Below are 16,092 nucleotides of genomic sequence, written 5' to 3' on the forward strand. Positions count from 1 at the left end.
TGTCGTCATATTACCAGGACCGGCCGGGGGAGTGGGCGGCGTTCATCCCCTGGGCAGAGATGGCCCAAAACTCACTCCGCCACTCCTCCACTAACCTCTCTCCCTTCCAATGCGTGTTGGGGTATCAGCCAGTTCTGACACCTTGGCATCAGAGCCAGATCGAAGCTCATACGGTGGACGAATAGTTTAAGCGCTCGGAGGAGACCTGGGACGCCGCCCATATGCACCTGCAACGGGCCGTGAGGCGGCAGAAGGCGAGCGCCGACCGTCACCGCAGTGAGGCCCCGGTGTTCGCACTGGGGGACCGGGTCTGGCTCTAGTCCCAAAACCTGCCCCTCCGCCTGCCCTGCACAAAGCTGGGTCCGCGGTATGTGGGGCCATTCAAAGTCCTGAGGAGTCTGAACGAGGTGTGCTACAGGTTACAGCTTCCCCCAGATTACCGTATTAACCCCTCGTTCCCTGTGTCTCTCCTCAGGCCGGTGGTGGCTGGTCTGGTCTGGAACCTGAGGGGCGGAAGGTTATGTAGATGTAGATTACGCTTTCAGTACCAGATTCATTCTCTGATCCTTTGATTGGGTGGACAAAATGTCAGTTCATGTTGCAAGAGCTCTGATAGGTATGAGGATATCCTCCGGGAGTTGTCATAATTACTTTGACTATGGAAGGGTGTGAGAACCATGAGCCTCCTATGTTTTGTGTTGAAGTTAATGTACCCAGAGGAGGAAGGAAATTACACAACATGTACAAAAGTATGTCAACAACTGCTCGTTGAACATCTCATTCCAAAATCATGGGCGTTAATATGGAGTTGGTACCCCCTTTGCTGCTATAACAGCCTCCACTCTTTTGGGAAAGATTTCCACGAGATGTTTGAACATTGCTGTGGGGATTTGCTTGAAAGATGGCGCAGGAGGGGATGGTTGCAGTTTTATGGGGTCTTAACCAACCGTGCTATTTTGTTTGTTTTTTCGCAATGTTTTTAACTTACTTTGTACATAATGTTGCTGCTACCGTCTCTTATGACTGAAAATATCTTCTGGATATCAGAACAGCGATTACTCACCTTGAACTGGACGAATAATTCTTTAATGAGTCGGCCGAGAGGGATTTACTCAAGACACCTGAACAGGCCCTCATCCCTGTCATTTGCAGGAGAAAGAGACGGAGGTTTCGCAGAAGGCGATCAGGGTGCCTTGTGAGGATCCGGCGACAAGTGGCTAATCGTCCTTTGCCATCGTAACTATTGGCCAATGTACAATCGCTTGATAATAAAGTGGATGAACTACAAGCACATATATCCTACCAACGGGACATTAAAAACTGTAATATCTTATGTTTCACCGAGACATGGCTGAACGACGACATGAATAACATACAGCTGGCAGGTTATACACTGTGTCGGCAGGATAGAACAGCAGCCTCTGTTAAGACAAGGAGTGGCAGGTCTATGTATATTTGTAAAAAAACAGCTGGTTAACAATATCTAAGGAAGTCTCAAGGTTTTGCTAGCCTGTGATAGAGTATCTCATGACAAGCTGTAGACCACACTATCTACCGAGAGAGTTTTCATCAATATTCTTCGTAGCTGTCTATTTACCACCACAAACCGATGCTGGCACTAAGACTGCACTCAATGAGCTGTATACGGCCATAAGCAAACAGAAAAACGCTAATCCAGAGTCGGCACTCCTAGTGGCCGGGGATTTTAATGCAGGGAAACTTAAATCCGTTTAACCTAATTTCTACGGGCATGTTAAATGTGCAACCAGAGGGGAAAAAAACTCTAGACCACCTTTACTCCACACACAGAGACGCGTACAAAGCTCTCCCTCGCCCTCCATTTGACAAATCTGACCATAATTCTATCCTCCTGATTCCTGCTCACAAGCAAAAATTACAGCAGGAAGCACCAAGGACTCGGCCTATGAAAAAGTGGTCAGATGAAGCAGCTAAGCTAGAGGAATGTTTTGCTAGCACAAACTGGAATATGTTTTGGGATTCCTCTGATGGCATTGAGGAGTACATCACATCAGTCACTGACTTCATAAATAAGTGCATCGATGACGTCGTCCCCACAATGACTGAACGTATATACCCCAACCAGAAGCCATGGATTACAGGCAACAGCGCACTGAGCTAAAGGGTAGAGCTGCCGCTTTCAAGGAGCGGGACTCTGACCCGGAAACTTATAATAAATCCCGCTATGCCCTCCGACGAACCATCAAACAGCAAAGCGTCAATACAGGACTAAGATTGAATTGTACTACACCGGCTCCGACGCTCGTCGGATGTGGCAGGGCTTGCAAACTATTACAGACTACAAAAGGAAGCACAGCCAAGAGCTGCCTAGTGACACAAGCCTACCAGACAAGCTAAATTACTTCTATGCTCAATTCGATGCAAGTGACACTGAAACATGCATGAGCGTAAGACATGTGAGTAAGTAAGACATGTGAGTAAGACCTATATACAGGTCAACATTAACAAGGCCACAAGGCCAGACGGATTACCAGGATGTGTACTCCGAGCATGCTCTGACCAACTGGCAAGTGTCTTCACTGACATTTTCAACCTCTCCCTGTCTGAGTCTGTAATACCAACATGTTTCAAGCAGACCACCATAGTCCCCTCCCGAAGAACACTAAGGTAACCTACCTAAATGACTAATGACCCGTAGCACTCACATCTGTAGCCATGAAGTGCTTTGAAAGGCTGGTCATGTCTCACATCAACACCATTATCCCAGAAACCCTAGACCCACTCCAATTTGCATACAGCCCCATCAGATCCACAGATGATGCAATCTCTATTGCACACCACACTGCCCTTTCACACTTGGACAAAAGGAACAGCTATGTGAGAATGCTATTCATTGACTACAGCTCAGCTTTCATCACCCTAGTGCCCTCAAAGCTCATCACTAAGCTAAGGACCCTGGGACTCAGCACCTCCCTCTGCAACTGGATCCTGGACTTCCTGACGGCCACCCCCAGGTGGTAAGGGTAGGTAACAACACATCCACCACGCTGATCCTCAACATGGGGGACCCTCAGAGGTGTGTGCTTAGTGCCCTCCTGTACTCCCTGTTCACTCATGACTGCACGGCCAGGCATGGCTCCAACACTATCATTAAGTTTGCAGATGACACAACAGTGGTAGGCCTGATCACCGACAACGACGAGACAGCCTATAGGGAGGAGGTCAGAGACCTGACCGTGTGCTGCAAGGACAACAAACTCTCCCTCAACGTGATCAAGACAAAAAAGATGATTGTGGACTACAGGAAAAGGAGGACCGAGCACGTCCCCATTCTCATCGACAGGGCTGTAGAGGAGCAGGTTGAGAGCTTCAAGTTCCTTGGCGTCCACATCACCAAGAAACTAACATGGTCCAAGCACACCAAGACATTCGTGAAGAGGGCACAACAAAACCTAATACCCCTCAGGAGACTTGGCATGGGTCCCCAGATCCTCAAAATGTTCTGCAGCTGCACCATCGAGAGCATCCTGACGGGTTGCATCACAGCCTGGTACGGCAACTGCTCGTCCTCTGACCGCAAGGCACTACAAAGGGTAGTGTGTACGGCCCAGTACATGACTGGGCCAGGCTTCCTGCCATACAGGACCTCTATACCAGGCGGTGTCAGAGGAAGGCCGTAAAAATTGTCATAGACTCCAGCCACCCTAGTCATAGACTGTTCTCTCTGCTACCTCATGGCAAGCGGTACTGGAGCGCCAAGTCTAGGTCCAAGACGCTTCTTAACAGGTTCTACCCCCAAGCCATAAGACTCCTGAACATCTAATCAAATGGCTACCCAGACTATTTGAATTGCTCTTTTATACTGCTGCTACTCTCTGTTATTATCTATGCATAGTCACTTTAATAACTCTACGTACATGTACATATTACCTCAATTACCTTGACTAACCGGTTCCCCCGCACATTGACTCTGTTCCGGTACCCCCTGTATATAGCCTCGCTATTGTTATTTTACTGCTGCTCTTAATTATTTGTTACTTTTATTTACTTATTTTTTGTTGGTATTTTTCTTAAAACTGAATTGTTGGTTAAGGGCTTGTAAGTAAGGTCTACACCTATTGTATTCGGCACATGTGACAAATCAAATTTGATTTGATTTGCCTCCATTCAGCCACAAGAACATTAGTGAGGTCGGGCACTGATGTTGGGCGATTAGGCCTGGCTTGCAGTCGGCCATCCAATTCATCCCAAAGATGTTCGATGGGGTTGAGGTCAGGGCTCTGTGCAGGCCAGTCAAGTTCTTCCACACCGATCTTGACAAACCATTTCTGTATGGACCTTGTTTTGTGCACGGGGGCATTGTCATGCTGAAACACGAAAGGGCCTTGCACAAAGTAGAAACACGGAATCGTCTAGAATGTCATTGTATGCTGTAGCGTTAAGATTATTTCGGGGCCAAGCCCAAACCATGAAAAACAGCCCAAGACCATTATTCCTCCCCCACCAAACTTTAAAGTTGGCACTATGCATTGGGGAAGGTAGCGTTCTCCTGGCATCCGCCAAACCCAGACTCGTCCATCGGACTGCCAGATGGGGAAGAGTGATTCATCACTCCGGAGAACACATTTCCACTGCTCCAGAGTCCAATGGCGGTGAGCTTTAGACCACTCCAGCAGACACTTTGCATTGCGCATCGTGATCTTAGGCTTTTGTGCGCTGTTCGGCCATGGAAACCCACTTCATGAAGCTCCTGATGAACAGTTCTTGAGCTGACGTTGCTTCCAGTTTGGAACTCGGTAGTGAGTGTTGCAACCAAGGACAGACGATTTTTACGCGCTACGTGCTTCAGCACTCAGTGCTCCCGTTCTGTGAGCTTGTGTGGCCTACCACTTCACGGCTGAGACGTTGCTGCTCCTAGCCGTTGCCACTTCACAATAACAGCACTTACAGTTGACTGGGGAAGCTCTAGCAGGGCAGAAATGTTATGAACTGACTTGTTGGAAAGGTGGCATCCTATGACAGGCCACGTTGTAAGTCACTGAGATTTTCAGTACAGCCCATTCTACTGCCAATGTTTGTTGCATCGCTGTGTTCTCGGTTTTATACACTTGTCAGCAACGGGTGTGGCTGAAATAGCCGAATCCACTAATTTGAAGGGGTGTCCACATACTTTTGAACCATGTAGTGTATCTGTCCTCCAGCTACAGTATGGTGCTACCTTACAGAGTGTTGTTGAGACTACTGTAGACCTTCATCGCAAAACAGTGTTTTAATAAATGATTTGGTGTCATGTGAATATAGTATAGTTTTATCAAAAAATTATAACTTTTTGTTTCACTATTTAAATTTTTATGAAATTCTCTGAGGAGGATGGTCCTCCCCTTCCTCCTCTGAGGAGCCTCCACTGTTTGATAGTTATCAGGCCTTATTACACAGCTATGAAAGCCACCATAGTAAGAACTCAGGCCAACAAAACTTACAGTATAGGGGCATAAACAGTAAAATGCAGCAAAACACACACTCAGAGGCGAGCAGGTGTTTCTGGTCAAACAGGGTTACCATGGATCCTGTTCCCACTACAGTGCTGGGGACCAGCTGGTTTAGCTCCATCCTTTCAGCTGTGTTAATTAAAGACCCCCATCCCCCCAATACAAAACACACACACACACACCAGCAGAACAGAACAGAGGAGCAAGAAAATAGTCTTTCTGCGCATTAGCAGGATGTTGGTGTAAAATAAAGATAGAAAGAAACACAGTAGGGAACAATAGGTCTCACAGTACTGCTACTACCGCTGCTGCTGCTATTGCAGTCTCAAACAGTTTGAACTTTGACCCAAGTATGTTATTTGGGAAGAGAGGTGGTCGGTGGGTGACAAGAAGAGTCCATTTTCCCAGGCCCTTTCAAGCACTCCCCATACACACACACACACACACACACACACACACACACACACACACACACACACACACACACACACACACACACACACACACACACACACACACACACACACACACACACACACACGGAAGTGGCAGAAACAGAAGTAGGAAGTTAACTGCCTCTCCCAGCATTAAAACAGAGCCTGTTTGTCTCAGCTTCCTGACGAAGAGAGGGAGGAAGAGGAGGATGAAGAGCGAAGGAAACAGAGAGAAGAGAGAAGGCAAATCAACACTCCTCAAAAGTACCCATACCCCAAACTCACCCCTCACCCACACACACTCTTATACAAACATACACACACACCCACACACACACAGATGCAATTGGCATACCCCACATCAAAAACGTCCCACTTCCAAACCCATGCAGCTGCTAATGGGTCAGTGGCACGAACAGGGGTTTGGTGATACACATAAACACACAAACACACATTATTCTCCTCTATTCATAGAGTATTCAAAACAGGAAGGACTTCCTCACTATTTAGGAAAAGCAAACAGCTGGGAAAGATTTCTCACACAAACACTCCTGTACACACGCAGACATACACAAACATGTAAAGATATGTCTACCAGTGTTGAAACACAGGCACAAATGCCCTCTGTTTATCCCTCATTCTTCTCATCACTCCTCTACAGTGCATTCAGAAAGTATTCAGACCTCTTGACTTTTTCCACATCTTGTTATGTTACAGCCTAATTCTAAAATTGATGAAAGTATTTATTTATCTCATCAATCTGCACACAATACCCAATAATGACAAAGCGAAAACATAAATATTCAGGTCCTTTGCTATTAGACTCAAAATTGAGCTTAGGCGCATCCTGTTTCCATTGATCATCCTTGAGATGTTTCTACAACTTGATTGGGGGTCCACTTGTGGTAAATTCAATTGATTGAACATGATCTGGAAAGGCACACACCTGTCTACATAGGTCCCACAGTTCACAGTGCATGTCTGAGCATAAACCAAGCCATGAGGTCGAAGCAATTGTCCGTAGAGCTCCAAGACAGGATTGTGTCGAGGCACAGATCTAGAGAAGGTTACCAAAACATTTCTGCAGCATTGAAGGTCCCCAAGAACACAATGGCCATTCTTAAATGGAAGAAGTTTGGAACCACCAAGACTCTTCCTAGAACTGAGCAAACGGGGGTGAAGAGCTTTGGTCAGGGAGGTGACCATGAACCCGATGGTCACTCTGACAGAGCCCCAGAGTTCCTCTGTGGAGATGGGAGAAACTTCCAGAAGGACAACCATCTTTGCAGCACTCCACCAATCAGGGCTTTATGGTCGAGGGGGCAGACGGAAGCCACTCCTCAGTAAAAGGCACATGACAGCCTGCTTGTTTGCTAAAAAGCACCTAAAAGACTCTCAGAACATGAGGAACAAGATTTTCTGGTCTGATGAAACCAAGATTGAACTTTTTGGCCTGAATGCACAGCGTCATGTCTTGAGGAAACCTGCCACCATCCCTACGGTGAAGCATGATAGTGGCAGCATCATGCTGTGTGGATGTTTTTCAGTGGCAGAGATCCTAGATGAAAACCTGCTCCAGAGCGCTCAGGACCTCAGACTGGGGTCTTCCAACAGGACAACGACTCTAAGCACACAGCCAAGACAACGAAGGAGTGGCTTCGGGACAAGTCTCTGAATGTCCTTAAGTGGTCCAGCCAGAGCTCAGACTTGAATCCGATAAAACATCTCTGGAAAGACTTGAATATAGCTGAGCAGCGACGCTCCCCATCCAACCGGATAGAGCTTGAGAGGATCTGCAGAGAAGAATGAGAGAAACTCCCCAAATACAGGTATGCCAAGCTTGTAGTGTCAAACCCAAGAAGACTCGAGGCTGTAATTGCTGCCAAAGGTGCTTCAACAAAATACTGAGTAAAGGGTCTGAATACTTATTTAAATGTGATATTTCAGTTGTTTTTTATTGGTACATTTGCACAATTTTTTCTTTGTCATTGTGGAGTATTGTGTGTATGTAGATTGATGAGGGAAAAAACATAAATAAATAAGGCTGTAATGTAACAAAGTGTGTGTGTGTGTGTGTGTGTGTGTGTGTGTGTGTGTGTGTGTGTGTGTGTGTGTGTGTGTGTGTGTGTGTGTGTGTGTGTGTGTGTGTGTGTGTGTGTGTGTGTGTGTGTGTGTGTGTGTGTGTGTGTGTGTGTGTGTGTGTGCGTGTGGTAGGCTACTGCCTACAGATGGTCTGGTCAAGTCAAGACCGATAGTTTCCTGTTGGTGAGACTGAACAATTGTGGGGAAGTCAGAAAGAAATGGGCTTCATCTTAACAGTATAAAGGGGCTTCCTCTCCTTTATATGCTCTGGTGTGAAAGAACTGAGCAGGTGAAAGCAAACAAGCACCTGGTAAGCATCCACCATATTGCTTATCACCGGTCCGGTGTTTTCAGAACAGTGTACATGAAGGACATGGGAAAAGGTGTACATGACATCCCAATACTGTCTCCTCTCCCTTCAACTGCACCAATTATATGAAAGACCAGGATTGGTGAATGACAGGTAGACATCCTCCATATTCGTGTTGGCTACTGTTTATGAAGAAGAGATGGGAGAGGAGGGCACTTGCCAGGGAGAACTGGCAAACTATGGTCCTTGTCCTTCCCCTGTTAAAACCACAAAATCCCAGTTTTTACAAAACCTTATCACTACAAGAATATGACAATTCTGCACTTGAGAACATGCTCTGTCAGTTCAACAGCTACATCCAGTGGAGAAACCACAGAGCTGCATCCCACCAACATTCTGGATGTAGCTACCACTAGTACGCTCTTTCATTTTATGGGAAAATACACAAAGTTGCTTCCATCACGGTAACGATATTACACTTTATTAACTGTCTAAGGTCCGTTTTGCGCGTTCCACCTTTATACAAGGAGTGGGAAGGGTAGCTGGTCCTAGGTCTGTCCACGCAGTCCGGTCATCACTAGTTACCACATCCACAAAGTTATGATTATGGCTAAACCCCACCTATTTCTACAAGTTATCTTCTTAAACTCTGATTTTAAACCTAACCCTAGCCTTAATCCACACTTTAACCACACGGATAATCTTATTCCCAACCCCAACCTTAAATGAAGACCAAAAAGCACATTTTTGTCTTCATGAATTTTTACGATATAGACCATTTTGACTTTGTGTCTGCGGTAACTAGTGACAACTGCAAATGGTCATAACGCATACATTTTTCTAGCATGGGAGCTCCCAACCCCAACCTTAAATGAAGACCAAAAAGCACATTTTTGTTTTCATGAATTTTTACGATATAGACCATTTTGACTTTGTGTCTGCGGTAACTAGTGACAACCGCAAATGGTCATAACGCATACATTTTTCTAGCATGGGAGCCATGGGGAAGGAGAAAGGTCGTTCTAAATTTGCATACCAACTTTTGATTGGCTATAATTCTTCACACGTTTGCATGGTTCAAGATACAACGATGTAATTGGTCGACTATGTCGCGCCAAATGTCACATGGCCCTGGTTTTCGCGCGGAAAATGCACTTTCTTTCCCACAGCGTGCGTTGTACAGTCGAAAGGAGACGGGAGAGACTTTAGAAACTATTCCATATATTAATATTTTAGTTTTAATCCAGTGAAAATATGGATCTTGTACAGCCGACTCAGGAAAATGCGGGACAGATGGTGAAGGACGAGTTGGCAGAGAAATGCCAGAAGCTTTTCCAGGCTTTCTTAGAAGAGTAAGTGAAATAATGACATGATAATGTTATTGTTCTTGGTACATTGTTAGCTAATATCTATTGGATAGCTATCAAAACTGTATCATATAGCTAAACGTCAATGATATGGCTCGATTTACTTTATTAATAGGTGCTAACTAACTATTTTAATCGTATTTTACCAAGTTTTTGGAACAGTTGAAACCTAGCTAGCTGGCTAACTTAGCTTACAAGCTAGTTGGAGTTGGCTAACACGATGTGCATATCTAACATATCCAGTCTAGCTTCATACGAGTCTTCTATAACCACAGTTATACATCAAAATGGGATGCATACAACTAATAAAAAGGTGATATTCATGTGTGTGTCTGTGTGTGTGTGTGTGTGTGTGTAGGTACCAGACAGCAGACGGTGAGGTGAAGTATGTCCGTGATGCTGAGGAGCTGATCAGGCCAGAGAGAAACACTCTGCTGGTCTCCTTCACTGATCTGGAAGGATTTAATCAGGAACTGGCAACCACCGTCCAGGAGGAGTTCTACAGGTAGCTACAGATCTAGGATCATATTTAAATCCCTCAATCAATCTTAGGAGGTGCACTACACTCTATAAAATAGAACAGTGTGATGTTTTAGTCATAGACCTTTATAAGGCCCTCCCCAAACTCTAACAGAACATTTAGAACTAGAGGTCGACCGGTTATGATTTTTCAACACCGATAACCGATTATTGAAGGACCCCAAAAAATCTGATACCGATTAATCAGCGGATTTTTATATATATTTTTGTAATAATGACAATTACAACAATACTGAATGAACACTTTTATTTTAACTTAATATAATACATAAATAAAATAAATTTAGTCTGAAATAAATAATGAACCATGTTCAATTTGGTTTAAATAATGCAAAAACAGTGTTGGAGAAGAAAGTAAACGTGCAATATGTGCCATATAGAAAAGCTAACGTTTAAGTTCCTTACTCAGAACATGAGAACATATGAAAGCTGGTGGTTCCTTTTAACATGAGTCTTTAGCTTGTAGTTATTATAGGAATTATAGGACTATTTCTCTCTATACCATTTGTATTTCAGACACCTTTGACTATTGGATGTTCTTATAGGCACTATAGTATTGCTAGCCTAATCTCGGGAGTTAATAGGCTTGAAGTCATAAACAGAGCTGTGCTTCAAGCATTGCAAAGAGCTGCTGGAAAACGCAGGAAAGTGCTGTTTGAATGAATGCTTACGAGCCTGCTGCTGCCTACCACCGCTCAGTCAGACTGCTCTATCAATATCAAATCATAGACTTAACTATAATATAAAAACTATAATAAACACACAGAAATACGAGCCATAGGTCATTAATATGGTCAAATCCGGAAACTATCATTTCGAAAACAAAACGTTTATTCTTTCAGTGAAAAACTGAACCGTTCCGTATTTAATCGAACGGGTGACATCCCTAAGTCTAAATATTGCTGTTACATTGCACAACCTTCAATGTTATGTCATAATTATGTAAAATTCTGGCAAATTAAGTACAGTCTTTGTTAGGAAGAAATGGTCTTTACACAGTTCGCAATGAGCCAGGCGGCCCAAACTGCTGCATATACCCTGACTTTACTTGCACAGAACACAAGAGAAGTGACACAATTTCCCTAGTTAATATTGCCGGCTAACATTGATTTATTTTAACTAAATATGCAGGTTTAAAAAAAGATACTTGTGTATTGATTTTAAGAAAGGCATTGATGTTTATGGTTAGGTACATTGCTGCAACGACAGTGCTTTTTTACAAATGCGCTTGTTAAGTCATCACCCGTTTGGCGAAGTAGACTGTGATTCAATGATTAATTAACAGGCACCGCATTGATTATATGCAACGCAGGACAAGCTAGATAAACTAGTAATATCATCAACCATGTGTAGTTAACTAGTGATTATGGTAAGATTGATTGTTTTTCATAAGATAAGCTTAATGCTAGCTAGCAACTTACCTTGGCTCCTTGCTTCACTTGCGTAACAGGTGGTTAGCCTGCCACGCAGTCTCCTCGTGGAGTGCAATGTAATCGACCATAATCGGTGTCCAAAAATGGCGATTACCGATTGTTATGAAAACTTGAAATCGACCCTAATTAATCGACCATACCGATTTGTCGACCTCTACTTAGAACCTTTGTGTGTTCATGTTATTGAAGATCTTAGCGTTACTATGTCCACCTAACAAGCTCTCTTCTTCTTTCTGATTCTACCTCTCCTCCACTTCAGAGTGTATCCCTTCCTTTGCCGTGCGGTGAGGAACTTTGCTAGGGATCATGGGAATGTCCCAGTGAATAAGGAGTTCTACTTGGCCATTCAGGACCTGCCCACCAGACACAAGTAAGAGACACATACCTGAAGACAAATGTTTCAAGTCACACAAATGGTGTTCTGTTTTCTAAGATGTTTTGTGTGTGATCTGACAGTGTTTGTTTTGTGTTATAGGATCCGTGAGCTGTCCTCCCTGCGTATCGGCTCTCTGGTGCGGATCAGTGCACAGGTAGTGAGGACGCACCCCGTACACCCAGAACTGGTGAGTCACACACCGTATACCCACAGCTTGTGATTGAGGCCAAATAATGCTTCCTAAAAACTCTTGAGATGTATGACATCTGTGTCTGATCCTCTCTGTTTTGCCTCCATCAGGTGAGCGGGACGTTCCTGTGTCTGGACTGCCAGGGGGTGTGTCCGGACGTGCCCCAGCAGTTCAAGTACGCACCGCCCACCGTCTGCAGGAACCCCGTCTGCAGCAACCGCGCTCGCTTCCACCTAGACACACACCGCTCCAAGTTCATCGACTTCCAGAAGGTAGACATTTACATTTTTTGTCATTTTGCGACTTACAGCAATTAGGGTTAAGTGCCTTGCTCAAGGGAACAACGTCTGATTTTTCACCTAGTCGGCTCGAGGATTCTGTCAGATATCATCTAAATAACTTCGTCACCTCAACAACTTGGTCCTCTTCAGAATAGTAGGAAGACACGCGTGTGATTGTTTGTGTGTCAGTAATGTTACGTGTGTGTGTGTCTGAGTCTGAAACTTGTGTGTGTTATGCGCGTGTATGTCTAACCTCTGTGTGTGTGTAGGTGCGTATCCAGGAGACCCAGGCAGAGCTGCCCAGAGGGTCCATCCCCCGCTCTCTAGAGGTGATTCTGAGGGCTGAGGCTGTGGAGACGGCTCAGGCCGGAGACCGCTGTGATATCACTGGCTCACTCATAGTGGTTCCCGACGTCTCCCAGCTCAGCACCGCAGGTATGTACACACACAAACAAACACACACACACTGGCATGACACGTACACAGGTCATACAGACACACAACAGGACTAATTTCCCATCTCTCTAGGTGTGCGAGCAGAGACCAGTTCCCGTGTAGGAGGGAGACAGGGTTATGAGAACGAGGGCCTTCGCGGTCTTAAAGCATTGGGTGTCAGAGAGCTGTCCTACAGACTGGCCTTCCTCGCCTGCCATGTGGCTCCTACCAACCCCAGGGTACGACACACACACAAACTTCGACACACACACTCACCCAACCATCGAGACACACATACATACACACCCAAACATCGACACACACTCACCCAACCATCGAGACACACACATACACACACACCCAAACATCGACACACACTCACCCAACCATCGAGACACACACATACATACACACACACACGCAAACATCGACACACACTACTTCAGGCTACAAACTAGTATACATGCAATGCATGCATGTACAACATTTGTTTGAAGGGATTTGTAATCGTGTGTGTGTGTGTAGTTTGGAGGGAAGGAGCTGCGTGATGAGGATCAGACAGCAGAGAGCATCAAAAGCCAGATGTCAGTTCAGGAGTGGGAGAAGGTGTTTGAGATGAGCCAAGACAAGAACCTCTACCACAACCTCGGCACCAGCCTGTTCCCAACTATACACGGTCAGTACTACACTGTTACTACTACTATACTACTACACCACTACCATATTACTACAACAACCTCAGCACCAGCCTGTTCCCAACTATACACGGTCAGTACTACACTGTTACTACTACTATACTACTACACCACTACCATATTACTACAACAACCTCAGCACCAGCCTGTTCCCAACTATACACGGTCAGTACTACACTGTTACTACTAGACCACTACCATATTACTACAACAACCTCAGCACCAGCCTGTTCCCAACTATACACGGTCAGTACTACACTGTTACTACTACAATACTACTACACCACTACCATATTACTACAACAACCTCAGCACCAGCCTGTTCCCAACTATACACGGTCAGTACTACACTGTTACTACTACTATGTTATTACCACAGCCTTTGCATGTGGTATTCTGTGTGTGTGTGCAATATGTGTATAACGTGTGTGTGTTTGTGTAGGTAACGATGAGGTGAAGCGTGGTATCCTGTTGATGTTGTTTGGGGGTGTTCCTAAGACCACCATGGAGGGAACGTCTCTCAGAGGAGATGTCAACGTCTGCATTGTCGGAGACCCCTCTACCGCTAAGAGCCAGTTCCTCAAGTAAGACCTCTACACCCTGCACACTATACACTCCACACTGTCTACCTACATGTACAGGGCCTTGACTTAGGCTATTCTACATTTTGTTGTGTTATAACCTGAATTCAAAATTGATTAAATATTGTATTTTTTCCTCGCCCATCTTACACACAATCACAAATTGAAATCATGTTATTAGACATTTTTTATTTATTTATGAAATACAGAAATATCTAGCTCCATTCTGGGTTTTTTTATGATGAAAAACTGCCCAATCCTTAACGGTTACAAGCATACCCATAACATGATGCAGCCATCACTATGCTTGAACATATGGAGACTGGTACTCAGTAATGTGTTGTATTGGATTTGCCCCAAACGTAACACTTTCAGGACAAAAAGTGAATATCTTTGCCATATTTTTTGAGGTATTACTTTGGTGTTTTGTTGCAAACAGGATGCATGTTTTGGAATATTTGTATTCTGTACAGGCTTCCTTCTTTTCCCTCTGTCAATTAGGTTAGTATTGTGGAGTAACTGCAATGTTGTTGATCCATTATCAATTTTCTCCTATCACAGCCATTAAACTGTTTTAAAGCCACCAATGGTCTCTTGGTGAAATCCCTGAGCGGTTTCCTTCCTCTCCAGCAACTGATTTAGGAAGGACGCCTGTTTCTTTGTAGTGACGAGGTGTATTGATACACCATCCAAAGTGTGATTATTAACTTCACCACGCCCAAAGAGATGTTCAATGTCTGCTTTTTTTATTTTGACCCATCTACCAATAGGTGCCCTTCTTTGCGAGGCATTGGAAAAGCACCCTGATCTTTGTGGCTGAATCTGTGTTTGAAATTCAATTCCTGGCTGAGGGACCTTACATATAATTGTATGGTACAGAGATGAGGTAGTCATTCAAAAATCATATTAAGCACCAGTTTTGCACACACAAAGAGTCCATGCAACTTATTATGTGACTTACTCCTGAACTTTGTTTAGTCTTGCCACAGCAAAGGGGTTGAATACTTACTGACTCAAGACATTTCAGCTTTTCATTTGTGATGAAAATTCCACTTTGATGTATGTGACCAAATATCTCAAGTTAAAACATTTCAAATTCAGGCTGTAACACAGCAATATGTGTGAAAAGTCAAAGGGTGTGAATACTTTCTGAAGGCACTGTATGAGACTCCTCTGTCAAAAATCATTCCTCAAGTGAATCCCTCCACTCTTTAGCCTCCACACTTGTGCCTCTACTCACTTGCACATTACCCATCTACCCTCACACAAAACCACCGACACATCCCCATTATACCCACACCACACCCGTACACTCTCAGCCTCCTAGCCTTACACCCCCCCTATACCCACACTACACCTGTACACTCTGTCTCCTAGCCTTACACACTGTCCCTATACCCACACTACACCTGTACACTGTCTCCTAGCCTTACACCCCCCCCCCCCCCCTATACCCACACTACACCTGTACACTCTGTCTCCTAGCCTTACACACTGTCCCTATACCCACACTACACCTGTACACTCTGTCTCCTAGCCTTACACCTCCCCCTATACCCACACTACACCTGTACACTCTGTCTCCTAGCCTTACACCTTCCCCTATACCCACACTACACCTGTACACTCTGTCTCCTAGCCTTACACCTCCCCCTATACCCACACTACACCTGTACACTCTGTCTCCTAGCCTTACACCTTCCCCTATACCCACACTACACCTGTACACTCTGTCTCCTAGCCTTACACCTCCCCCTATACCCACACTACACCCGTACACTCTCAGCCTCCTAGCCTTACACCTCCCCCTATACCCACACTACACCTGTACACTCTGTCTCCTAGCCTTACACCTCCCCCTATACCCACACTACACCCGTACACTCTCAGCCTCCTAGCC

General features: G+C 44.8%; 1 protein-coding gene across 1 annotated transcript in view; it reads left to right on the forward strand.

Annotated features, from left to right (window-relative positions):
* The first annotated feature begins 9,430 nt into the window (after positions 1–9,430).
* The window catches only part of mcm6 (minichromosome maintenance complex component 6), a 12,409-nt gene continuing 5,747 nt past the window's right edge, over positions 9,431–16,092 (forward strand). The window contains exons 1-9 of the mRNA XM_055866478.1: positions 9,431–9,646; positions 10,020–10,166; positions 11,894–12,004; positions 12,110–12,197; positions 12,311–12,472; positions 12,751–12,916; positions 13,010–13,155; positions 13,442–13,592; positions 14,054–14,195. Of these exons, the coding sequence (XP_055722453.1) occupies positions 9,549–9,646; positions 10,020–10,166; positions 11,894–12,004; positions 12,110–12,197; positions 12,311–12,472; positions 12,751–12,916; positions 13,010–13,155; positions 13,442–13,592; positions 14,054–14,195 (1,211 nt within the window). The 5' untranslated portion in view covers positions 9,431–9,548. The remainder of the gene's footprint in view (positions 9,647–10,019; positions 10,167–11,893; positions 12,005–12,109; positions 12,198–12,310; positions 12,473–12,750; positions 12,917–13,009; positions 13,156–13,441; positions 13,593–14,053; positions 14,196–16,092) is intronic.

This window comes from Salvelinus fontinalis, chromosome 17, assembly GCF_029448725.1.
Source record: "Salvelinus fontinalis isolate EN_2023a chromosome 17, ASM2944872v1, whole genome shotgun sequence".
NCBI classification, from domain to species: Eukaryota; Metazoa; Chordata; class Actinopteri; order Salmoniformes; family Salmonidae; genus Salvelinus; species Salvelinus fontinalis.